The following is a 22,422-nucleotide window of genomic DNA, read 5'->3' on the forward strand; positions in this document are numbered from 1 at the left end:
CTTTCGAGAAGTTCGGCAATGAGGAAAAGCAGAGATTACACAGGGAGAATAGAATTTTTAAGGTTCCTTAAAAAAAAAACTCACAGTCTGTCCCCCAATTAGGCAGAGGCGGAAGGAGCTAAGTACAGTTGCTTCAGCACCTACTGTGCACCAGAGTCACTTAAACCTTCCCTCGGCGGCCCACGGGGGCCTTGCGCTCAGCTACGCCGCTGTGGTTCAGGAGCTGAGAAAGCTGCCCGAGGGCCTTCACTTAGTATGCAGTGGAATATGGCATTCAGCCCAGGTGTGTCTGACACCAGAGCTTATGTTCTTCCACACCGCTAGACTACAAAGGAGGCATTTTAGTATAGGGAAAACAGAGTGGGAACAAAAAAGAGAATTTGAAAGTGAAAGGCAGGGAGAGGAGACCCCAAGTAAACACTGCCCCAGCCTTCCACCAGGGGCATCCCAGAGCTTGGGTATTCAGCCGAAGTCTGGAGCAAACGCTTTATGGGTGGAAGCTGGCTGAACTGAGAGCATTGACTTCAACAGTCACTTACTGCCTTTTATTTGCAAAACATAACCCGCGCCATAATTCCCGCAGTCAGGAAGTTTACAGTCTCGTGGGGGGACCAGAACGGACAGCCAGAACTGAGACGTAAAGAAAATAAGCTGGTCTCCTGGAGGACTAAGAAACCCAACTGGCACCCTCACACAGACGTGGCTGGGTCGGGAACCGCGCCCACGGAGGGCGCAGCAAAGCGGGGCGCTGGTCAATGCTGGTGGTGCGGCTGTGAGACCACAGCTCGGGAGGGCCTGAGGGGCCCAGACACAGCCTTGGGGGGTTTCCTTCAGGGCGGTGGACCCCCAAGCACCTGCAGACATGAGGGCGAGGAGGCGCTGGCGCAGCGGAAAATTTAAAGACAGCAGAATCATACTAATGTAAATAATCGCATAATTAGAATTATTGGTGCCGGGGTCAATTATACAGTAGAGGTGAAATGTTCAAGGGCAGGACAGCACAAGAGGCCTTTTCCTGGGCAAGAAGTCGGGAGAACGGGCGTGATTTTAAGTGACCGTGCCAGCGGCAGGGGGAGCTGAGAGCAGCGGGTCCTCTGGCTGGGCAGGCAGTGGACTCCAAGGTCGCAAGGGTCTCCAAGCGTGCCCGGAGGAACGTGAACAGACTCAGAGGACGTGCGTGGGCAGCAGCGGCCAACTCCGACAGCCGAGCGGCGGCCTCGGGCCCTGGGAGGGGCGCCGGCCCGGCCCGAGCGGCAGCCGCCCCGGGAGCAGGTGGCAGCGCGGCCGCGGGGACGCTGGGCCGGCGCGCGGGGGCGCGGAGCGGGCAGCGCCGCGGGCCGCCGGGAGCGGAGGGCGGGCCGGAGCGAGCGGGCCTCCGCGCGGCACTTGGCACGCACGCGCAGACGTGCCGCGGGCCCGGGAGGCACAGAGGAGGGGGAGCGCGAACGAAGGGGGGGTGTGGAACGTATTTCCGCTCTGGCGGACAAATAATCCTGGCCAAAGGGGAGGCGAGGCCGTCCGGCCCTTTAACCGCGTGGGGGTGCTGGCGAATAAAGGGGGGTCGGGGAGTGGGCTCCTGCTCCTTTAATTCCCTCCCCTCTTCCTCCTCCCCGAGTCCGCGCCGACGCCGCCGCGCGCGGGGCCTGGAACACTCGGCGCGAGCTGCCCGCGCCCCTCCCCCCTCACGCCCACGCGGAGCCGGCCCCGCGCGCGCGCCCCGCGAACCTCCGCGCCTGCGCGCTGCCCAGGCCCTGCCCGTGTTGTGTGTGGGGGGCACAGCCGGCCCCGGGGGGGTGGGGGAAATTGGGGGGAAAAAAACAGCGCGCGGAACCCGGCCAGGTGAGAGGCGCGTGCACTCAGGGTCGTGGGGCTGGGGGGGGGGCGTGCCACGGAGCTTTGAGCGTGGGGTGGGGGGCCGTGCACGATGCGTGCAAGAGGCGAGGGGGGGCGAGGAACGAGGCAGCGGGTAAAGGGGGCGGGGTGAGGAGCCAGCCGGCGGGGCCGCCCCCAAGTCCAGAGCCCTGGGCCTCTGTGCCCCCTTTTCTCCGTCCTTACCCCCACCCCGAGGGCGCGCGAGCGCGCCCCATCCTCGCGGGTTGCCGGACTGGGGGGTGTGGACGCCGCCGCCCCGCCCCCGGGAACCACGCCTCCCTCCTCTCCGAGGGCCAGCGCCTCCCCAGGGTTGGGGAAACTGAGGAAGAGGGGGCGAGGGGCCCGGAGCCTGGCTGCGGAGAGCCGGAGACCTTTGTCTCTGACCGGTTTCCTTCCCACCCAGGGTTGCCCGGCCCCGCCACAATGGCCTCGGGGGTGGAAGTGCTGCGCTTCCAGCTGCCCGGCCACGAGGCCGCCACGCTGCGGAACATGAACCAGCTCCGCGCGGAGGAGCGGTTCTGCGACGTGACCATTGTGGCCGACAGCCTCAAGTTCCGCGGCCACAAGGTCATCCTAGCCGCCTGCTCCCCGTTCCTCCGGGACCAGTTCCTGCTGAACCCCAGCTCGGAGCTGCAGGTCTCGCTGATGCACAGCGCCCGCATCGTGGCCGACCTGCTCCTCTCCTGCTACACCGGCGCCCTCGAATTCGCTGTCAGGGACATCGTGAACTACCTGACGGCCGCCTCCTACCTGCAGATGGAGCACGTGGTCGAGAAATGCAGGAACGCCCTCAGCCAGTTCATTGAGCCCAAGATTGGCCTCAAGGAGGACGGGGTCAGTGAGGCGAGCCTGGTGAGCAGTGTCAGTGCCACCAAGTCCCTCCTGCCTCCGGCCAGGACCCCAAAGCCAGCCCCCAAGCCCCCGCCCCCACCTCCTCTGCCCCCTCCGCTCCTGCGGCCCGTGAAGCTGGAATTCCCGCTGGACGAGGACCTGGAGCTGAAGGCCGAGGAGGAGGACGAGGACGAGGACGAGGACGTGTCCGACATCTGCATTGTCAAGGTGGAGTCGGCCCTGGAGGTGGCGCACCGGCTCAAACCCTCTGGAAGCCTGGGTGGAGGTCTGGGGATCGGGGGCTCCGTGAGCAGCCACCTTGGGGAGCTGGCCCAGAGTAGCGCGCCGCCTAGCTCCGTGGCCTCCCCGCAGGGGGTGGTGAAAGCTTGCTACAGCCTGTCAGAGGACGCGGAAGGGGAGGGCCTGCTGCTGATCCCCGGGGGTCGGGCCAGTGTGGGGGCCACCTCTGGCCTGGTGGAAGCGGCAGCGGTGGCCATGGCTGCCCGGGGGGCGGGGGGCAGCCTGGGGGCAGGGGGCAGCCGGGGACCCCTGCCCGGGGGCTTCTCGAGCGGAAACCCCTTAAAGAACATCAAGTGCACCAAGTGCCCGGAAGTGTTCCAGGGCGTGGAGAAGCTGGTCTTCCACATGCGGGCGCAGCACTTCATCTTCATGTGCCCGCGCTGCGGCAAGCAGTTCAACCACAGCAGCAACCTCAACCGCCACATGAACGTGCACCGCGGCGTGAAGTCGCACTCGTGCGGCATCTGCGGCAAGTGCTTCACGCAGAAGTCCACGCTGCACGACCACCTCAACCTGCACTCGGGGGCGCGGCCCTACCGCTGCTCCTACTGCGACGTGCGCTTCGCCCACAAGCCCGCCATCAGGCGGCACCTCAAGGAGCAACACGGCAAGACCACAGCCGAGAACGTGCTGGAGGCCAGCGTGGCCGAGATCAACGTCCTCATCCGCTAGCGCCGAGCGCGTGGGGGCCGCGAGGCTGGGGCCCCTGGGCTGGGTGGGCAGGGGGCGCCTCAGCCCAGGGGAGCTGGGGGTGGGTGGAGCCAGGGACAGGGTTCTTGGAGAAGGCCGAGGGGACGTGGGGTCCCAGAGACAGATTTTCTTCTCTTCGAGGTGCATGGATTATGCGGAGGGAGGGGCAGGGGTCCCGTAGAGTAAGGAAAGGCAGAGGCTGGACAATTGCATTCCTGGCTGACGCTGGCCAGGAGAAGGCTCTGACATTTCTTGAGGTAGGGAGTGTGGGTGGGTGGGAACGGGAGGGAATTGGCAGGAGGCAGCGTACGTGCTCCTGCTTAGAATAGATCCTGGGGAGAGGGAGTGGTGGGGGGAAGGATGATTGAATCCCAGACGAGGAAGTGGGAGACAGTTCTTGCATGCTGGGGAACCGGGACTGTGGGTACGAGGCTCGCCAAGGCGGACGGGAGGCAAAGCCAGGTGCCGGTCAGAGAACGCGGGTGAGCTGCCTGGGTAGATGTTGGGAACTAGGGGTTCACTAGCGAGAACCAGGGATAGTGGAGGGGTGGGGGTAGGGCACTTAGGAAAAAAGGACACAGAGGGCTGTTGCGGGGGGAGGGAGAGGAGTAGAGACGTATACAGTATTTTTTAAGAAAACGTATTTTTTAGGATTTTTTCTGGAGTTTGGGGTTTTAGTTTTTCTGCTTTTGTTTTCCACAAAATAAAAAGAAAACTTTTTTTTTCTTTATATTCTGGTAAGTGCGTGTGTATGATCATCCTGACACCGTGTGCTCAATACCCAGACGCCACCACTCAAGCAGGTCCAGGGCTGAGGAAGCCCAGCCCTAAACAAAGGAGTGTGACAAGTGAGCTCCTCTGGCCAGGGACACTCAGTGCCCCCTACCCCCATTCTGCAGCCTCAGCCCCAGCCTGATACCTCGCAGCACAAGTGATCGGCAGTCCTGGTGCTCCATGGGTTGAGTTGGTACCAGCGCTAGGGCTGGGCCACAGGTGGCGGTGTGCCCAAGGAAATTGTGCCTGTACTGGGGCTTTTTTTTTTTTTTTTTTTGGGCGGGGGACATGGAGAAATGCTTCCTGTCTCCAGGAAAGCAAAAAAAAAAAAAAAAAAACCACAAAGTTTGGGTTAGGGTGTGGGAAGACAACAATTCCCAGAAAGCTCTGGACTCACGCTTCAGCGAAGAGAACTACAGTTCCCAGAAGGCCTTGACTTGGCCTCAGGTGCCCCACATCCCAACCACATACCTATATGAGATACTGCTTGTGAAACCAAATGGTTATTTCCAAACTGACCAGGTCTTAAGACCTAAGAGGGCGGTACATAAATTCTGCTCTGCCAGGGCTATATGTCTATGGTGTATATCATTCATGCCGAAACTCAGCTGGGCAACATAACCCACGGAGTAAGGTGCCTACCTGTGCTTGTGACGTGTGGCCAAAAAAAAAAAAGTTTCTTATGCAAGGTCACGAGCCAGTGACTGTCGGGCGGCTGGGCTTACCTGGATTTCCACTGCGCGTGGCTGCCTAGAGGAGGCACTGAGACCCAGGGTTTCAAAAGGGGACGCCGCTCCAGGAGAAGCCAATAGTCACGGTGTCTCCTGTGCGTCCCTATCGCTCCTTTCCGTGCTCGTTTATGAAGGCGAGGCCTCGACCCGAGGCAGAGCCTTCCCTGTGGTGAACCAGAAATAGAAAAGCTAGATGCGGGGGAAGGATCAGCGGGCCAGACACAAACACAGCCGCCGCCGTTGAGTCCGGAGGCTCGGACACCCCGCTTGTTACCTAACCCGAGGTGGGGATGGGGAAGCTACATTTGAACCCGGGCGGCCCTCGTCCTTGGCCCTCTGCAGGGCCGACGCCGGGAACGACAGGAATTCTATGCAGGCCCCAGTGTAAGGACAGCCATTGCCATCGCCAAAGCCGCTCTCAGGGGAAAATGGCCCGGCTGCGTGCCGCGGCTCCTTTAAGGCCCCTCCCCGGCCGCCCTCCCTCGCCCACGTGATCCGGGGCGGCCGCGCGCCGGCTCAGCCCCCCGCGCAAGCGGCGATGGCGGCGGCGGCGGGAGCTGCAGCGGCGGCGGCCGCCGAGGTGCGGAAGGGGAGGGGGAGAGGCGGGTGCATGCCCGCGCGCGCGCCCGGGGGAAGCGCGCGCCCGTGCAATGCTCCGGGGGTGCAACGGGGCCGGGGGGCCCGGGCGGGACTTGCAGCAAACCGGGGGGCCAGCACCGGGGGCGGATGAGGGGACCAGGGGGTGGGAGGTGGGGGGAGTGGGCACGGAGGCGCGCATGCAGCCGCCGGCTGCCCCCGAGTGGGCGGCGGGTGCCGGGGCCCCAGGAGCGCGCGCGAGGGGCACGAGGGGCCGTCCACCGGGCTGGGGGGCAGCGGGCGCTGGAGGGGTTGGTGCCCGGGGTCCCCGCGGCCTGGGGGACAAAGGGGGAGCGGCGCGTGCAGCCGGGAGGAGGGGGCGGGGCCGGGGCGCTGAGGCCCCGCCCCCTCCCCCTCCTCTCCTCTCGGCCCCAGAGATGCGGGGTCTACCGAGAGGGAGGGGGTTGATGCGGGCCCGGGGGAGGGGTCGTGCGGCCCCTCCCGGCAGCCGAGGCCGAGGAAGAGGGGCGCCCCATAGAGGGAGAGGTAGGCCCCGGAGCCTCCTCTCTCTGCCCAGGGCCCAGGCTTCCTGGGCCCCCCAGCTCTCTCCCAGACTGACCAGCCCACCCCCTGTCCCTTGTCTCCCCTCCCAGGGGGAGGCCCCCGCTGAGATGGGGGCGCTGCTGCTGGACCAGGAGCCGCGAGGAGCCACCGAGAGAGGTGAGTGCAGCAGGAGCCGGCTGAGTTGGCCCCGGGGCTCTCCTGCCGCAGGGGCCCGGAACCCTTAGCCCTGAACTTTTTCTCTTCCTCCACAGTTCACGGCTCCCTGGGAGACACTCCTCGTAGCGAGGAGACCGTGCCCAAGGCCAGTCCCGACTCCCTGGAGCCTGCTGGCCCCTCCTCTCCGGCCTCTGTCACTGTCACCGTGGGCGATGAGGGGGCTGACACCCCTGTAGGGGCTACACCTCTCCTTGGGGATGAACCTGAGAGCCTGGAGGGAGATGGGGACCTGCCTGGGGGCCGAGTCCTGCTGGGTGAGAGGCTGGGGAGCCTGGGCTGTAGGGTGGGGGAACCGTCTAACCCTGCCTGCCTTCTCACCCTGTCCTCTGCCTGCCTCTTTGTCTCCCAGGCCATGCCACAAAGTCGTTCCCCTCGTCTCCCAGCAAAGGGGGTGCCTGTGCGAGCCGTGCCAAGATGTCCATGACAGGGGCGGGGAAGTCCCCCCCATCTGTGCAGAGCTTGGCTATGAGGCTGCTGAGTATGCCGGGGGCCCAGGGAGCTGCAGCAGCGGGACCTGAGCCCTCTCCAGCCACCACCAGCCCAGAGGGGCAGCCCAAGGTCCACCGAGCCCGGAAAACCATGGCCAAACCAGGAAATGGACAGGTGAGGATCCCGGAGTAGGACTGGGAGAAAGCTGGTCTTTTTTCAATTTAGCATTAGGCCTAGTCTCTTCCTTCCACACCTGGTGTTTATCAGGGGGCTACTTTGTGTCTGATATTCAGATGAGCCTGAGCACAGACTGCTCCCCAACCCCCTCTGGAATTTGCATTCTCGGGGGAGGAGTGGTGAGAGTAGAATACAGATGTTAAAGAGTTAATTAAATAGCTAATGTCGTATTTACTCTTATGATAATGACCATGTAAAGGAATTTCTAACCACCCTTCCTTTCTACCTCAAAGCAAGCCCTGAGGGAATTTTTCTTTCCTTCTTTGAAACTGCCCTAATTTTTGTTGTTCTAAGATTTATTTATTTATTTGAAAGTCTGAGTTAACCAAGAGAGGAAGAGGGAGGGAGAGAAAGGTCTTCCATCCATTGGTTCACTCCCAAATGGCCGCAATGGCCAGGGCTGGGCCAGACCAGAGCCAGGAGCCAGGAAGTTCCTCCAGGTCTCCCCCGTGGGTTCAGGGGCCCAAGCACTTGGGCAGTCCTCCACTGTTTTCCCAGACACGTTAGCAGGGAGCTGGATTGGCAGTGGTGTATCCAGGACTTGGAACCGAGGACTGTATGGGATGCCAGCAACACAGGCAGCAGTTTAACCCCCTGCACCACAGCACCGGCCCCAAAACTGCCGCAGTTTTGTATGTAAAGTTTTCACTGAGAATCCCTACTAGGAAGGAGATGGAGGCCACAGAAATGTTGGCAGAGGGAAATGATGAAGGCTCCAGCATCCCAGAAGCAAGATTTGTTTACTATTCGGAAGGCAGAGATCTTCCATCTGCTAGTTAACTCCAGACAGTGCCGTGGCCGGACCAGGCAGAAGCCAGGAGCCTGAACCTCCATCCAGGTCTCCCCCGTGGGTGGCAGGGGCCCGAGCACTTGGGCCATCTTCTGCAGAGCTGCAGAGTGTTAAGGCTCTTGGTATTGTGTTCTGGGTGTGGTTTGGGTAGCCTCAGTGAAGCCTCTTTTCTCATGATAGAATAGGTATAATGTAAAGTTTGCCATCTAAACTACTTCTGTGGTATTAAGTATATTCATAATGTTGTACAACCAGCACTCTACATAATTTTCAGCTTATAAAACTAAAAGCTATGCCCATTAAGCAGTAATTCCCAGTGCCAGCACTGTGGCTATCTACAGTACTGGCATCCCATATGGGAACCAGCTTTTCTACTTCTGACCCAGCTCCCTGCTAATGCACCTAGGAAAGCAGCGGTCTTCAAGTTCTTGGGCCCCTGCACCCACGTGGGAGACCTGGATTTGGCCTGGCACAGCCCTGGCCATTGCAGCCATTTGGGCAGTGAACCAGAGGATGGAAAAGGATGGAGATTCTCTTCTCCCCCTCTCTCTCTTTCTCTCTCTCTCTCCCTCCCTCCTTCTCTCTATTTATGCTTTTCAAAAATAATAAATCTTTTAAAAAATTAATAACTCCCCTATTCTCTCCCAAGCCCCTGACAACCGTTTTGTTTCTGAGTTTGAGGACTTAGAAGCTTACTTCACAGTTTGTGGGAAATGCATATTATGAAAACACTATGTATGGATTTCAAAATCTTTTATTCTGAAATATACTTGAAAATTTTCTTTTGATTTTATTTGAAAGGGAGAGAGACAGAGAAGTCTTCCATCTGCTTATTTACTGCCTAAATGCCAGGCTGGACCAGGCCAATGCCGTGAGCCTGGTACTCCATCCTGGTCTCCCATGTGGGTGGCAGTGGCCCAAGTCCTTGAGCCATCAGCTGCTGCCTCCCAGGTCCATTAGCAGGGAGCTGGATGGGAAGCAGAGGGACCAGGCACTCTGTTTTGTGTTGTGTGTGTCCCACGCGGTGCTTTGACTGCCCCCATTATCTTCCCATCTTCCATGAACTTCCTCAAGCATTGGCATACGCGTAATCGTGCAGCATGTCTTTTTGTGACTGGCTTGTTTCAGTTAGCATAACGTGCACTGTCTGTGTGGTAGTAGAATCTCCCTCCTGTTTATGGCTGAGGGATACTCCACTTTGTGTCCAGCAGTCCTTCCCGGAGATGGGTGGGGGGTTGGCTCCAAGACTCCCACCCACCCCCGTACACAGCCTCCTAATGCATTGACTTCCAACACCAACACCTCATGCAGTGTAGGTGCTGCATGGATAGTTGTTCTGCTGTGTTGTTAAGAGAATCTTGATGAAAAAGAAAGTCCATGTGTTCAGTACAGGCAGTGTTTATCTTTTTTTTTTTTTTTTAAAGATTTATTTATTTTTATTTGGAAGAGTTACACTGAGAGAGGAGAGAGAGAGAGAGAGAGGTTCTCCATCCGATGATTCACTCCCCAATTGGCTGCAATGGCCAGAGCTGGGCCAATCCAAAGCCAGGAACCAGGAGCTTTTTCTGGGTCTCCCTGGCGGGTGCAGGGGCCCAAGAACTTGGGCCATCTTCTACTGCTTTCCCAGGCCATAGCAGAGAGCTGGATTGGAAGTGGAGCAGCCGGGTCTTGAACCAGCACCCACGTGAGATGCCAGCACTTCAGGCCAGGCCAGGGTGTTAACCTGCTGCGCCACAGCGCCGGCCCCTACCTTTCTCCCAGTATTTCCAACCTTGGTGGAATCAGTGGATACAGGAAGGAGCCGACTGTCTGTCTCATTTCTGCACTCATCTGTCAGCAGACACTGGTCGCTCCCACGCCTTCGCTGTCGGGAACGATGCTGCTCTGAATGTGGTCTTTAACCTTGCTAACTTTGTCTTCTCCTCTGCACACTGGGACAGGGGGCCCTGCCTCTGCTGGGCCTCAGTGCTGGGTGGCTCACTGCTGCCCCCCTAGCTGGGCTCCCGGCCAAGCCCGCTAGGACTGTAGGTGCTCTGTGACCCTAACCGTGCTCCTCCTCATCCCCAGCCCCCTGTCCCGGAGAAGCGGCCTCCTGAAGTGCAGCACTTCCGCATGAGTGATGATGTCCACTCGCTGGGGAAGGTGACCTCCGGTCAGTCCCATGTCCTGCGGCCCACCCCTGCCCCGTTGTTGATGTGGCCTTGCCTGAGGCTTTGACAGTACAGGCCTCACTGCTCACCTCTCTCTCTCTTTCTCTCTCGTTCCCTCTTTCCCTCCCTCCCTCCCTCTCTCTCTCTCTCTCTATCTCTCCTCTTCCAGATGTGGCCAAAAGGAGAAAGCTGAACTCAGGAGGTGGCCTGGTGAGCAAGAGAGCAGGGAGCAAGACCTCTCCCCCGGGGCTGCTCCAAGGGAGCTGGGGCTGCATCCAGAGAAGTGGGGGGCAGGGGTGGGAGAGCACAGTGGCCTCAATTTCTCTGATCTTTTCCTAGTCAGAGGAGTTGGGTTCTACTCGGGGTTCAGGAGAGGTGACCCTGGAGAAGGGGGACCACAGGTCCCTGGAGGAGTGGGAGACGGTGGTGGGCGATGACTTCAGTCTCTACTATGACTCCTACTCTGTGGATGAGCGCGTGGACTCTGACAGCAAGGTGAGCCGCCTGCCCTCCCGGCTCACGCTCGTCTTTCCCATCCTTCCCTGTTCAGTCTCCCGAGCACCCACTCGGTTTATTGCCCCATGCTGTCTGCAGCTACTTCCAGAGTGTGCTCCACCCCGTCCCCCCCCCAGCATCCTGTACCTGCGGGTCAGCATCCCATCTTGTTCTGTGTGTGTTTGCTGTTTCCCTGCTCTGGGTTTGGCTTTATCTCATGTTTGCCTACATCATATGTTCAGCCTTGCCCGTTTTGCTCTTTTAACATTTTTGTCATGGAAACTTTCAAGGATACACAGAGGCGAAGAGTGAGCCCCCATACGCCCCGCACCCAGCTCCAGGGTGTTAGTGCAAGCCCATTACTAATACACAGCCATTCTCGACCCATCTATTTCTCCCTCAGCACACGTTGGCTGAATCATTTATTTTATTTTCTCATCTGTTTGAGGGAGATCTTCCATCTGCTGGTGTATTCTCCAAATGCCCACAACAGCCAGAGCTGGGTTGGGCTGAAAGCCAAGAGGTCAGAACTCCATCTGGGTCTCCCACACGGGTGGCAGGGGCACAGGCACTGGGAACATCCTCTGCTGCTTTCCCAGGCACAGTAGCAGGGAGCTGGATCAGAAGCAGAGCAGCCGGGACTTGAATTGGTGCTCATCATATGGGATGCCGGCACTGCAGGTGTCAGCTTGACCTGGCACCAGCTGAATTTTCAAGCAAATCCCAGGCGTCATCATTTTATCCAGAAATATTTCCATGTGTATCTCTGCATATAAATCTACTTTTTGTTTTTTAACATCACTATGCTGCTATTTCACGCCTAAAAATATTAGTGATGATTTTTTAATATCATCAAATATCAGTCTTCATACTTTTTCAACTGTTCATAAGCAGTCCAAAATGGAGTCCACATGTTGATTGGTTGACATTTGTCTTAGGTTTCTCTTGATATATGGGTTATGTCATTTTCTTTTTTCTTTATTTCTTTTTAAGATTTGTTTGTTTACTTACTTGAAAGGGAGTGACAGAGAGAGAGAGAGGGAGAAGGGAGTATCCATCCCCTGGTTCACTCCCCAAATGGCCCCAACGGCCAGAGCTCAGCCGGTCTGGAACTAGGAACCAGGAGCTTCTTCCAGGTCTGCCACGTGGATGCAGGAGCCCAAGCACTTGGGCCATGTTCCTTCTCTTTCCCAGGTACATTAGTAGGGAGCTGGATCAGAAGTGAGCAAACAAGACTTGAACTGTCGCCCTATGGGATGCTGGCACCGCAAGCCAGGGCATTAACCCGCTGAGCAGCACTAGCCCCTGTGTCATTTTTTTTTTTTAAAGATTTATTTATCTATTAGAAAGGCAGAGAGAGAAAGAGGGAGCAAGAGGTCTTCTGTCTGCTGGTTTATTCCCCAGATGGCTGCAGCGGCCAGAGCTGGGCCAGTCAGGAGTCAGGAGCTTCCTCCTGGTCCCCAACGCAGGTGCAGGGGCCCGAGGACTTGAGCCATCTTCTAGTGCTTTCCCAGGCCATTAGCAGAGAGCTGGATGGGAAGTGGAGCAGCCAGGACTCGAACTGGTGCCCATATGGGATGCCGGTACTGCAGGCGGTGGCTTTACCTGCTATGCCACGGCGCCGGCACCATGTGTCATTTTCTTAAAAATCCTTTTTCACACCATTTGGTTATTGAGAAAGTCAGGTCATTTGTCCTGTAGAATTCCTTGCATGTTGGGTAGGCATGGACACGTTCCTGTCTGCTGGGTAGTCTCTTGTACACTGGTAGATCCAGAAGCTTGCCCAAGCATCCTTTTTTGGCAGGAAGACCAGACAGTGGGTGTGGTGGCCAGGTGCCAGGAGGCATGTCTTCTTTTTCTTGTTAGGAACTGTAAGGTTGACCAGTGGGTTCGGGTGAGATCGACTCAGTCTCTCCGTTGTAAAGTTCCTTGTGATATGTTTGTCATTATGTTGTTGGCTTTTGGGTTTTGTGTTTGTTTTGTTTGTCTTAGTCGGTTTGAGATTCAGAGAGAGAGAGCCCCCATATCTGCTGGTTTACTCCCCAGATGTCTGTAACAGCCGGGGCTGGGCCAGGCTGAAGCTGGGGTGCCAGGGCAGGTCTCCTACGTGGGTGCCAGGGACCTGACTACTTGTGTCACACCCTGCCACCTCCCCAGGTGCACGTTAGCAGGAAGTTGGAAATGAGAGCTGACCTGGGGACTCCAGCCGGGCACTCTGATGCGGGATGCAGGTGTCCCAGCTGGTATCAACCCTCAGGCCAAGACACACCCCACACCCCACCCCACCCCTGCTCAGCTGCGCCATCTGGTGTTTTAAGTCACTGGTAGCCTTGTCTGTCTGTGAACTTCCTAAGAATGATGTCACCCTAGATGTTTGTCTCCTGGAACTTTTTTTTTTTTTTTTTTTTACTTAATATTAATATTGCCAAGAATCACACACGTGGTTGTGTGAGGGGTCTTAAAGTCCATGGAAAATGGATATTATGAAGAAACCACACACGGATCTACTTTTTCCTTTGACCTGAAATACATTTATCTTGTAATTCCATTGGCCTTGGAGTTTTTGAATGCCCTGCTGCATAACCGTCGCAGCTTTTTCACTGCTGTGTCATCTCCTGTGCCTTTCCGTCCTCCCGGGAGCCATCCCCGGGCGACGGTGGCAGAAGTGGCCGTCTCTGTCCACCCTTTGAGTCCTGGGGTTGGGTCTGTCCTGCCCTGCCCCCTCCCAGGGTCTCCCTGCAGAGTCACCGTCCCCCCAACACCGTTTTTCCTCTCTCCAGTCTGAAGTGGAAGCTCTGGCAGAACAACTGAGTGAAGAGGAGGAAGAAGAGGAGGAGGAGGAAGAAGAAGAGGAGGAGGAGGAGGAAGAAGAGGAGGAAGAGGAGGAAGATGAGGAGTCAGGCAATCAGTCAGATAGGGTAGGAGGAGCCGGGTGCTGGTACCCCGAGAGGAGTGAGGGACTGCGGTCCGAGCCTGAGCCCTCAGTGGAGGGCAGGTGTGACGCGGGGGCCCCGGGCCCTGACTCCCTGCCTTCCCCGCAGAGCGGTTCCAGCGGCCGGCGCAAAGCCAAGAAGAAATGGCGGAAGGACAGCCCATGGGTGAAGCCGACTCGGAAGCGACGGAAGCGGGAGCCTCCGCGGGCCAAGGAGCCTCGAGGTGAGAGGGCTGCTCTGCTTTTGGGTGCCCTCCTCCAGCCCCTCCTGGCCCTAGGGCGCATGCACCTGCACCGTACACACACCTGCATGTACCCATGCGCCCAGGCACCGTGAGCTCGCACTCTCACTCTCTCTGTCTCTGTGTCAGGAGTGAATGGTGTGGGCTCCTCAGGCCCCAGTGAGTACATGGAGGTCCCTCTGGGGTCCCTGGAGCTGCCCAGCGAGGGGACCCTCTCCCCCAACCACGCTGGTAATTGCCGGGACAGGGAGCCACCAGGGGGCGCCCTCGGGGCCGGAGGGAAAGGGGAGGAGGGAGACCCCGGCGGAGCTGGGGTGTCGGTGGCCAGGCTTTGAGGGTTCTGGAGCATGGAGGGAGAGGAAGGGTGGGAGTGAGCGGACTCACCCTGGGAGTGAAGGGCAGGGCCCCCCTCACCTCCCCGTCCCTCTGTCCAAGGGGTGTCCAATGACACATCTTCGCTGGAGACCGAGCGGGGCTTTGAGGAGCTGCCTCTCTGTAGCTGCCGCATGGAGGCGCCCAAGATCGACCGCATCAGCGAGAGAGCGGGGCACAAGTGCATGGCCACTGAGAGCGTGGACGGCGAGGTGGGCCTGTGGGCTGCTGGGAGAGGTGCAGGGCTTCCAGCTCCCTGGGCGCCAGCCTCATGCCACCTTCCCGCCCACAGCTGTCGGGCTGCAACGCCGCCATCCTCAAGCGGGAGACCATGAGGCCGTCCAGCCGCGTGGCGCTCATGGTGCTCTGCGAGACCCACCGCGCCCGCATGGTCAAGCACCACTGCTGCCCAGGCTGCGGCTACTTCTGCACCGCGGTGAGTGAGCAGAGGCGCAGCCAGGCAGCGTGTCCCCCGCAGGTGTCTCTCCGAGCCTGACCACATCACTTCCCTGCCCCCAGGGCACCTTCCTAGAGTGCCACCCGGACTTCCGCGTGGCCCACCGCTTCCACAAGGCCTGTGTGTCCCAGCTGAACGGGATGGTCTTCTGTCCCCACTGTGGGGAAGACGCTTCTGAGGCCCAGGAGGTGACCATCCCCCGGGGGGATGGGGTGACCTCCCCAGCTGGCACTGCAGTTCCCGTGCCCCCAACCCTGGCCCAGGATGCCCCTGGGAGAGCAGACACGTCCCAGCCCAGGTACTGGCCTTCTCTACCCTGCTGTCTGTCCCCTTCTCCCTCCCCACTCCCTTTGTCCCCAGGTACCAACACCACCTCCTGTCTCCCGCAGCGCCCGGATGCGTGGGCATGGGGAGCCACGGCGCCCACCCTGCGACCCCCTCGCTGACACCATTGACAGTTCCGGCCCCTCTCTGACCCTGCCCAATGGAGGCTGCCTCTCAGCTGTGGGGCTGCCACCAGGGCCAGGCCGGGAGGCCCTGGAAAAGGCCCTGGTCATCCAGGAGTCAGAGAGGTGAGCGGGGATGCCCTCCGGCCTCGGGGAGTGGGGCCGGGGCCGGAGGAGCGGGTGTCGGAGCCACCTCGTCTCCCTCCTGTGGCAGGAGAAAGAAGCTCCGGTTCCACCCCCGGCAGCTGTACCTGTCGGTGAAGCAGGGGGAGCTGCAGAAGGTGATCCTGATGCTGCGTGAGTATGGCACTCCTTGCTCGGCTGCCCCTCTCCCCGTAGCCTCACTGTACCCCAGGCACTGGGCTCCGGGGAAGACAGCTGCAAAGGGAGCAGTGGGGTGGGCGAAAGACGCATAACCTGGATGATGGAAGCGGTGGTGCTGCTCTGAGAACTGCTACGTCTTTACTGTTAAGCTCCTGGCGTGGAGGTGCAGACACGTTGAGTGCCTTGCCCAGCATGCAGTGGTCCTGAACTCGGGCGCAGCCAGGGCTCTCAACTCCATATTCTCTTTAAGTGCCATGTGGAATGCCAGGAGGGGCCCCGACCCAGCTTGGGACCCCCCAAGAAGCCTTCCAGTAGGAGGCGCCACCTGCCCCCTAACTTGCTTACCACTTGTCCCCCTCCCTCTGCCGGTGTGGCGGGCTCTCCTCACAGTGGACAACCTGGACCCCAACTTCCAGAGCGACCAGCAGAGCAAGCGCACGCCCCTGCACGCGGCCGCCCAGAAGGGCTCCGTGGAGATCTGCCACGTGCTGCTGCAGGTCAGCACAGCCCTGGCCCTGGGACCCCTCCCCTGCCCGGCGCCTCCCTGATGCCAGCCCGTACGCCTGCCCTTTGCAGGCTGGAGCCAACATCAACGCGGTGGACAAGCAGCAGCGGACACCCCTGATGGAGGCTGTGGTGAACAACCACCTGGAGCTGGCGCGCTACATGGTGCAGCGAGGCGGCTGTGTCTACAGCAAGGTGCGGCCTGGCCGGCTGCAGGCACAGCCAGCGGGAGTCGGGGCTGGGGTTGGGTGCAGCCAGATTCTCACCCGTGCGCGTGTCTCCCTCAGGAGGAGGATGGCTCCACCTGCCTCCACCATGCAGCCAAAATTGGGAACCTGGAGATGGTCAGTCTGCTGCTCAGCACGGGACAGGTGGACGTCAATGCCCAGGTCAGCGGCCTGAGCTGCCCGTCCCGCCCGGGCGCCTGGCCTCAGCAGGGGGCTTTGGGCCCCCGTTCACTCTGTGTCAGGCTGCCTGGGTCTGTCCCGTCTCTTCCTCTGCATTTCTCTTCACCCTTTTTCTTGCTTTCTTCCTCTTTATCTTTTTTTTTTTGATTAATTAATGTATTTATTTGAAAGGCAGAGATACAGAGGCAGAGGCAGAGAGAGAGAGAGAGAGGTCTTCCATCCACTAGTTCACTCCCCAAATGGTCTCAATGACCAGAGCTGGGCTGATCTGAAGCCAGGAGCCAGGAGCTTCCTCCAGGTTTCCCACATGGGTTCGGGGGCCCATGCACTTGGGCCTTCCCCCACTGCTTTCCCAGACCATAGCAGAGAGCTGTATGGGAAATGGAGCAGCCAGGTCTCGAACCAGCACCCATATGGGATGCCGGCACTGCAGGTGGTGGCTTTACCCACTATGCCCCAGGGCTGGCCCCCTCTTTATCTGTTTTTAGAATGAGTTCCTGCCTTAACTTCTTTTGTTTTCATTATTTACGGAATACTTTATTAGTTCTGTAATCAAACCCATGTAGATAAGACCTTACATATTTAATACAGTGCGTTATCCCTGTACAAATGGGAAAAAAATTAACATTTCTAGACCAATGTGGCTGTTAGTTTCTGTACAGTGCTAAGTCAACACGGTAAACTGAGATACTGTTCTCAAAGTTGACAGCACAGCTGCAGTTTCCAAAAATTAAATTACATATATGTATATATATAATTATATTTCTGTAAAAAGACCAGTAATAGCAGAGTGTTTTGTATCAATAGCAGAAACAGCTTTTCCAGTTTCTGCAGTCATTTGAACCAAATTATAGGGACATCTAGCACACTCCATTTAAAAAACTAAAACAAAAACCCCTCAAACAGCAAAGTCCTGTTACTGTTGTGGTACCTGGCACCGTTTTTTTTTTATTAGCTTCTCAGTCATCATCGGGAAAGAAAGCATTCTAGAATAACATCATTAAAAACAGCTCTGATAAAGCACGGTCACTACGACGTGTCGTGAAGCAGGTACAAGATGCTTTGCGCTCCCAGAGGTATGCTCCAGCACCGTCTACACCTGCAGCACTAGAGGGTCCGATTCAGGAGCGTTGGCGAGCTCCCTGCTGCTCTCCGGCAGAGCTGCCTAACTCCCAAGGCGTCCAGTGTGACTCTTAGTAACTGCCGGCGGAGGTGTTTCTGTTTTATTCTCATTCTTGCCGGCCTCGGAATCGCGCTGCCTCTGTCCAGGACTGGGCTCTCGAGGTGGGCTTCTGTGGCCTTTGACCTGACCTCTGCCCTCTCTGCAGCTTTCCTGCCCCAGACTCCGTTTTGCTAAGAAACTTGGGTTCCTTGACCTGGGGAGTATTTTATAGGAAACACAGCCTGGGTTCTGACTCCTAGACTTTTGAGCAGGCAGACTTAGCAAATGCGTTTTTTTTTTTTTTTTAAAGGAAAGCACTCGCTTCATTGCCTCTGCAACCTTGGATAGTAGTCAGGGTCCTACAGCTTGTGAGTGGTGGAGCTGGGACTCCCAGTCACTTGGGCGCCAGGGTCAGCCGCTCCCCACCCTCACTGGCTTCCCACCCGCAGGACAGCGGAGGGTGGACGCCCATCATCTGGGCTGCGGAGCACAAGCACATCGAGGTGATCCGCATGCTGCTGACACGGGGTGCCGACGTCACCCTCACTGACAACGTGAGTGACAGTTTGCTCAGGGTGGGAGGAGGCCAGGCGGAGGCTGGGCCCTGGGGCTCAGCGGCCTGCAGCCCAGCCCTCTCTCCACCCCACCACCTCCCCAGGAGGAAAACATCTGCTTGCACTGGGCCTCCTTCACCGGCAGCGCTGCCATCGCTGAGGTCCTCCTGAACGCCCGCTGTGACCTGCACGCCGTGAACTACCACGGGGACACGCCCCTGCACATCGCTGCCAGGGAGAGCTACCACGACTGTGTGCTGTGAGTCCCGCCCGCCCGGCCAGCCCCGACCCCTCCGCCCCAGCCCCGCCTACCCGCTAACCAACCGCCTGTCCTCGCCCCAGCCTGTTCCTGTCGCGCGGCGCCAACCCCGAGCTGCGCAACAAGGAGGGGGACACCGCGTGGGATCTGACCCCGGAGCGCTCCGACGTGTGGTTCGCGCTGCAGCTCAACCGCAAGCTCCGGCTCGGGGTGGGCAATCGCGCCATCCGCACGGAGAAGATCATCTGCCGGTGAGCCCCCGCCCCAGGCCCCGCTGCATCCTCAGAGCATCCCCAAAACCCTCCCCGTGCTACGTCGAATCCAACCGCTGCCCTAGCCTCCCTGTCCCCCACCCCAAGCTAGGACAGGCAAATGCATGCTTGGTTGACATAAGGATGCCCCTGCAATACTTGGGACATGCTTATGCTAAAGTGTCTTTGCTTGTTCACCTGAAATTCAAGGTTAACTGGGTGTCCTGCCTTTTATTGGGCAGACTTCTTCCCCACGGTTCTATCAAGCCGCCCCTGGCTCCCTGCCCTGGCCCGCAGCCCCGTCTCCCCCCTTCCCGTGCAGGGATGTGGCTCGAGGCTATGAGAACGTGCCTATTCCCTGTGTCAACGGCGTGGACGGGGAGCCCTGCCCTGAGGATTACAAGTACATCTCAGAGAACTGCGAGACGTCCACCATGAACATCGACCGCAACATCACGCACCTGCAGGTGAGCGGGGCCCAGGGGCCTCCCCGAGAGACCTGTGGGCTTTGCAGGCTGCGTCCAGCTGGGGGCGGTGCTGGGAGCCAGTTCTGGAGGTTGAGCTGGCCCTCTGCCTCCCCTTCCAGCACTGCACGTGTGTGGACGACTGCTCCAGCTCCAACTGCCTGTGCGGCCAGCTCAGCATACGATGCTGGTATGATAAGGTGCGTGCCCGCAGAGGCCCGGTCACTCCTGCGAAGGAGCTGGCCTCTACTGCCAACTCCCCAAGACCTTGCTTCTCACCTGCTGCCCCCTTGGGGGAAGTGACAGAGAGGGCGGGGCGAGGCCTGGGACAGTGCCAGGACTGTGCCAGGTATATGCAGATCAAGGGTGTGGCTCGTGCATTTCCTGTTCTCTGACCTCAGAGCCTGTGTGAGGCCTCCCCAGCCTCCCCGTCTCTGGGTTGGGGTCGGCAGTGGCTTTCTCCCTGGAGGCGTGGGGGTCCTGGGCAGCCGAGGTGCACCCCTACTGAAACCACTTTCCTCCCTTCCCTCTGCATCCCAGGATGGGCGGCTGCTCCAGGAATTTAACAAGATCGAGCCCCCCCTGATTTTCGAGTGTAACCAGGCATGCTCCTGCTGGAGAAACTGCAAGAACCGGGTGGTGCAGAGCGGCATCAAGTGAGGCCCCGCCTCTCCGGCCACCCCCAGCCCGCCTCCCCTCCCCTCCCCTGCCCTGCCCTGCCCTGGGGGCTTTTCCAGTTCCCTGTGCCGACCTCACTCATCCTCTCTCCACCCCCAGGGTGCGACTGCAGCTCTACCGGACAGCCAAGATGGGCTGGGGGGTCCGCGCCCTGCAGACCATCCCCCAGGGCACCTTCATCTGCGAGTGAGTCAGCAGGGGGCGCCCTGGCACCTGCGGGGGAAGCCACGTGGCCACTGCGGACTCCCAGGCCCCCCCCCCCCCCCCCGCTGTCCACCCTCCTGCCAGCCTCTCCTGGCCCCCGGCCCCACGGCCGAGGACCAGGCTGCAGGGTGCTCCTCTGCACCGCCTATGCCCTGCCCTTCCTGCTACCCCTGCGAGTCCTGGAGCCGCAGGCAACCCTCCTACTAGCTAGGGGAAGCACCAGGTTCAGAGGCAACTTGAGCTAGTCCTGCTGTTGGGTATTCTTGATCAAGTTGCTTGGCCTCTCTGAGTCATACTTTTCTTGTCTGTAAATCGGATGTGACAGCAGCCACCTTTCCGGCTGCCTTCTCTGGGGCCTGTCCTGTTCTTATCAGCTTCCCCTGCCCGGCACCTGCAGTCATCCTGTCTGTTATCTCCCCTGAACTGACAGCTCTCAGGCTCCCTAGGTCTCTTGAGTCCCATTTGTTTGCCTGTGCAAGGGACCCTCCAGTCTGGTGTCAGCTCGCAGCTTCTCAGACAGGTGGCCCCTACCTCCTGGGCCCCAGCCTTCCCACCGTCTACTCGCCGCCTGGCCCAGCCAGAATCTGTGTTGCCCTCACCCTCTGCGGCTGCCGCCTCTCCACAACCACTCCTGCCCTGCGTGCCTCCGTCTTCATTCACTGCGCTACTGTCCACCCCGTAGACCACCCCAGCTCCCGTAGTGGTGGCCTGTACCTCTCTCCACCCCATCCCTCCTTCCTCCTCGGCAGCTCCTCTTCCTCCCTCTGCTGTCGAATGCCTGTCCTCACCCCTGACTGTTTGACATTCCTCACTCCACCCTGCATCATCTGCCACCTGCTGGGTGTTTCCAGCACACACCATAGACCCCACCGGTTTCCATGGCTGAGCCAGCTGCCCAGTTACTAATCCCCATAACCACAGAGGCTCAGTGGCACAGCGCTGCCTCTCCACGGCTTCCCTGATTCACCGCCCAGGGCTTTCCCCACCTTGCCGGTCCTGTTGTTCCAGTTGTCCAGCGGGGGGACCCCAGCTGGCAGGATTGTGTCCTGGGTGGCTCCCCTCACACGCCTGTGTCCCATTCTTCCTCCTGACCATCGGCCTCCCCCCTGGCCCGCGGTGTCCACTCTCCTCTGGGCCCTCTGTGCCTCTGGTCTTCCCCCTGTGAGTTCAAAGACAGGGCAGGGCAGTAGCGGAAGAGGCTTCCACAGGTTGTGAGGAAAGACGTGGCCTGGAGCTCTGGCTCCCTTTAGCACCACCGATTCCTGCCCCACAGGTATGTTGGGGAGCTGATCTCCGACGCTGAGGCCGACGTGAGAGAAGATGACTCTTATCTCTTCGACTTAGACAACAAGGTGTGCAGGAGACCCCTCTGGCCCTGGCCCTGCGCCCTCAGCGGCTGGCTTCCTGGAGCTCTGGGGAGGAGGGCCTGGGCAGGCAGGCTGGGGTGGATGTGAACGGTGATGTGCCCCCTCAGGATGGAGAGGTCTACTGCATTGATGCCCGTTACTATGGCAACATCAGCCGCTTCATCAACCACTTGTGCGACCCCAACATCATCCCCGTCCGAGTCTTCATGCTCCACCAGGACCTGCGATTCCCACGCATCGCCTTCTTCAGCTCCCGCGACATCCGGACCGGAGAGGAGCTGGGGTGAGGCGTCCTGGGGTTCTGCCCGGAGTGCGGGAGGTGCCGCAGCCTGGGAATCTGACGGCCGGAGGGCGCCCGCTTTCCAGGCTTGGGTTGGAGTAAGACTTGGCAGAGCCCAGTGTCCGTAGTGTTAGGCCTCACCAAGAGATCCGGTACATCTAGGGGAGGGCCAGATCCGCGTTTCTAATGAGTCTGCAGGCCGTGCTGATGCCCCAAGTCCACGGGACACACCGGGCCTGGAGCCCCTCTGTAGCCAGCGGGGCTGGGTAGCCTCAGTCCCACAAGCTCCTGTGCTCCTGACAGATTTGACTATGGTGACCGCTTCTGGGACATCAAAAGCAAATATTTCACGTGCCAGTGTGGCTCTGAGAAGTGCAAGCACTCAGCCGAGGCCATCGCCCTGGAGCAGAGCCGCCTGGCCCGGATGGATCCTCACCCCGAGCTCCTGCCTGAGCTCGGCTCCCTGCCCCCTGTCAACACCTGAGCCTGGACCAACCCTGCCTCGCCCCACCCCTGCCCCACGCCCAGCAGCCTCCTCTGCCACCTGCCCGCTCCTCCCCTACTACCCCGGCACACATTCCTGGATCAGAGACCCCAGCCAGGCCCTGGAGGTCTGACAGCCCCGTCCCCCAGAGCTGGTTCCTCCCTGGGAAGGGGGCTTCAGGGCTGGCCGTCCCCTGTTCCCCGTCCTCAGCTGACTTTTTGATGAATTGAAATTGGGCCTCAGCGCCAACTGGTTTCTTTTTGTTTTCAGTAAATGTTGGGTTTGGTAATAAACTGTCTGGGTAATTGTTGCGGGAAGGCGAGGAGGAAGCACACACCGGGACAGAGGGTCCAAGGAGCAGTGGGAAGCAGGGTGGACAG

At 59.3% G+C, this 22,422-nt stretch overlaps 2 protein-coding genes across 10 annotated transcripts; both read left to right on the plus strand.

Annotated features, from left to right (window-relative positions):
- The first annotated feature begins 1,708 nt into the window (after nt 1-1,708).
- Nucleotides 1,709-3,816, plus strand: ZBTB12 (zinc finger and BTB domain containing 12). Its single transcript, XM_051839575.3, has 2 exons — nt 1,709-1,839; nt 2,276-3,816. The coding sequence occupies exon 2, from the start codon at nt 2,296-2,298 to the stop codon at nt 3,673-3,675; it is 1,380 nt and encodes a 459-aa protein (XP_051695535.1). The 5' UTR covers nt 1,709-1,839; nt 2,276-2,295; the 3' UTR covers nt 3,676-3,816.
- A 1,820-nt stretch (nt 3,817-5,636) lies between these two features.
- Nucleotides 5,637-22,335, plus strand: EHMT2 (euchromatic histone lysine methyltransferase 2). Of its 9 annotated transcripts, XM_002714287.6 has the most exons (28): nt 5,638-5,778; nt 6,428-6,494; nt 6,590-6,808; nt 6,904-7,157; nt 10,078-10,162; nt 10,330-10,370; nt 10,500-10,655; nt 13,436-13,573; nt 13,697-13,811; nt 13,959-14,060; nt 14,265-14,413; nt 14,494-14,637; nt 14,721-14,956; nt 15,048-15,230; nt 15,319-15,401; nt 15,819-15,925; nt 16,005-16,127; nt 16,220-16,321; nt 17,951-18,055; nt 18,160-18,314; nt 18,398-18,565; nt 18,888-19,032; nt 19,152-19,229; nt 19,570-19,685; nt 19,807-19,893; nt 21,185-21,263; nt 21,386-21,561; nt 21,862-22,335. In XM_002714287.6, the coding sequence occupies exons 1-28, from the start codon at nt 5,737-5,739 to the stop codon at nt 22,040-22,042; spliced, it is 3,636 nt and encodes a 1,211-aa protein (XP_002714333.2). In that variant the 5' UTR covers nt 5,638-5,736; the 3' UTR covers nt 22,043-22,335. The 9 variants fall into 9 exon arrangements, with proteins under 9 accessions (XP_017200473.2, XP_051710890.1, XP_002714333.2 ...); XM_017344984.4 differs by lacking the exon at nt 13,959-14,060 and having other exon boundaries at nt 5,637-5,778; XM_089334241.1 differs by lacking the exon at nt 10,500-10,655.
- The last annotated feature ends 87 nt before the right edge of the window (nt 22,336-22,422 follow it).

Source organism: Oryctolagus cuniculus, chromosome 5 (assembly GCF_051225735.1).
Source record: "Oryctolagus cuniculus isolate XC-2025 breed Fujian yellow rabbit chromosome 5, ASM5122573v1, whole genome shotgun sequence".
In the NCBI taxonomy this organism is placed as follows: Eukaryota; Metazoa; Chordata; class Mammalia; order Lagomorpha; family Leporidae; genus Oryctolagus; species Oryctolagus cuniculus.

Excerpts from the sequence above, each read along its gene's own strand:
- ZBTB12 (XM_051839575.3), top strand. The coding sequence starts at position 2,296 with ATGGCCTCGGGGGTGGAAGTGCTGCGCTTCCAGCTGCCCGGCCACGAG.
- EHMT2 (XM_051854925.3), top strand. The coding sequence starts at position 5,849 with ATGCTCCGGGGGTGCAACGGGGCCGGGGGGCCCGGGCGGGACTTGCAG. Across the intron at positions 10,371-10,499 it reads TGAACTCAGGAGGTGGCCTG|TCAGAGGAGTTGGGTTCTAC; the intron begins GTGAGCAAGAGA and ends ATCTTTTCCTAG. Across the intron at positions 21,264-21,385 it reads TCTTCGACTTAGACAACAAG|GATGGAGAGGTCTACTGCAT; the intron begins GTGTGCAGGAGA and ends GTGCCCCCTCAG.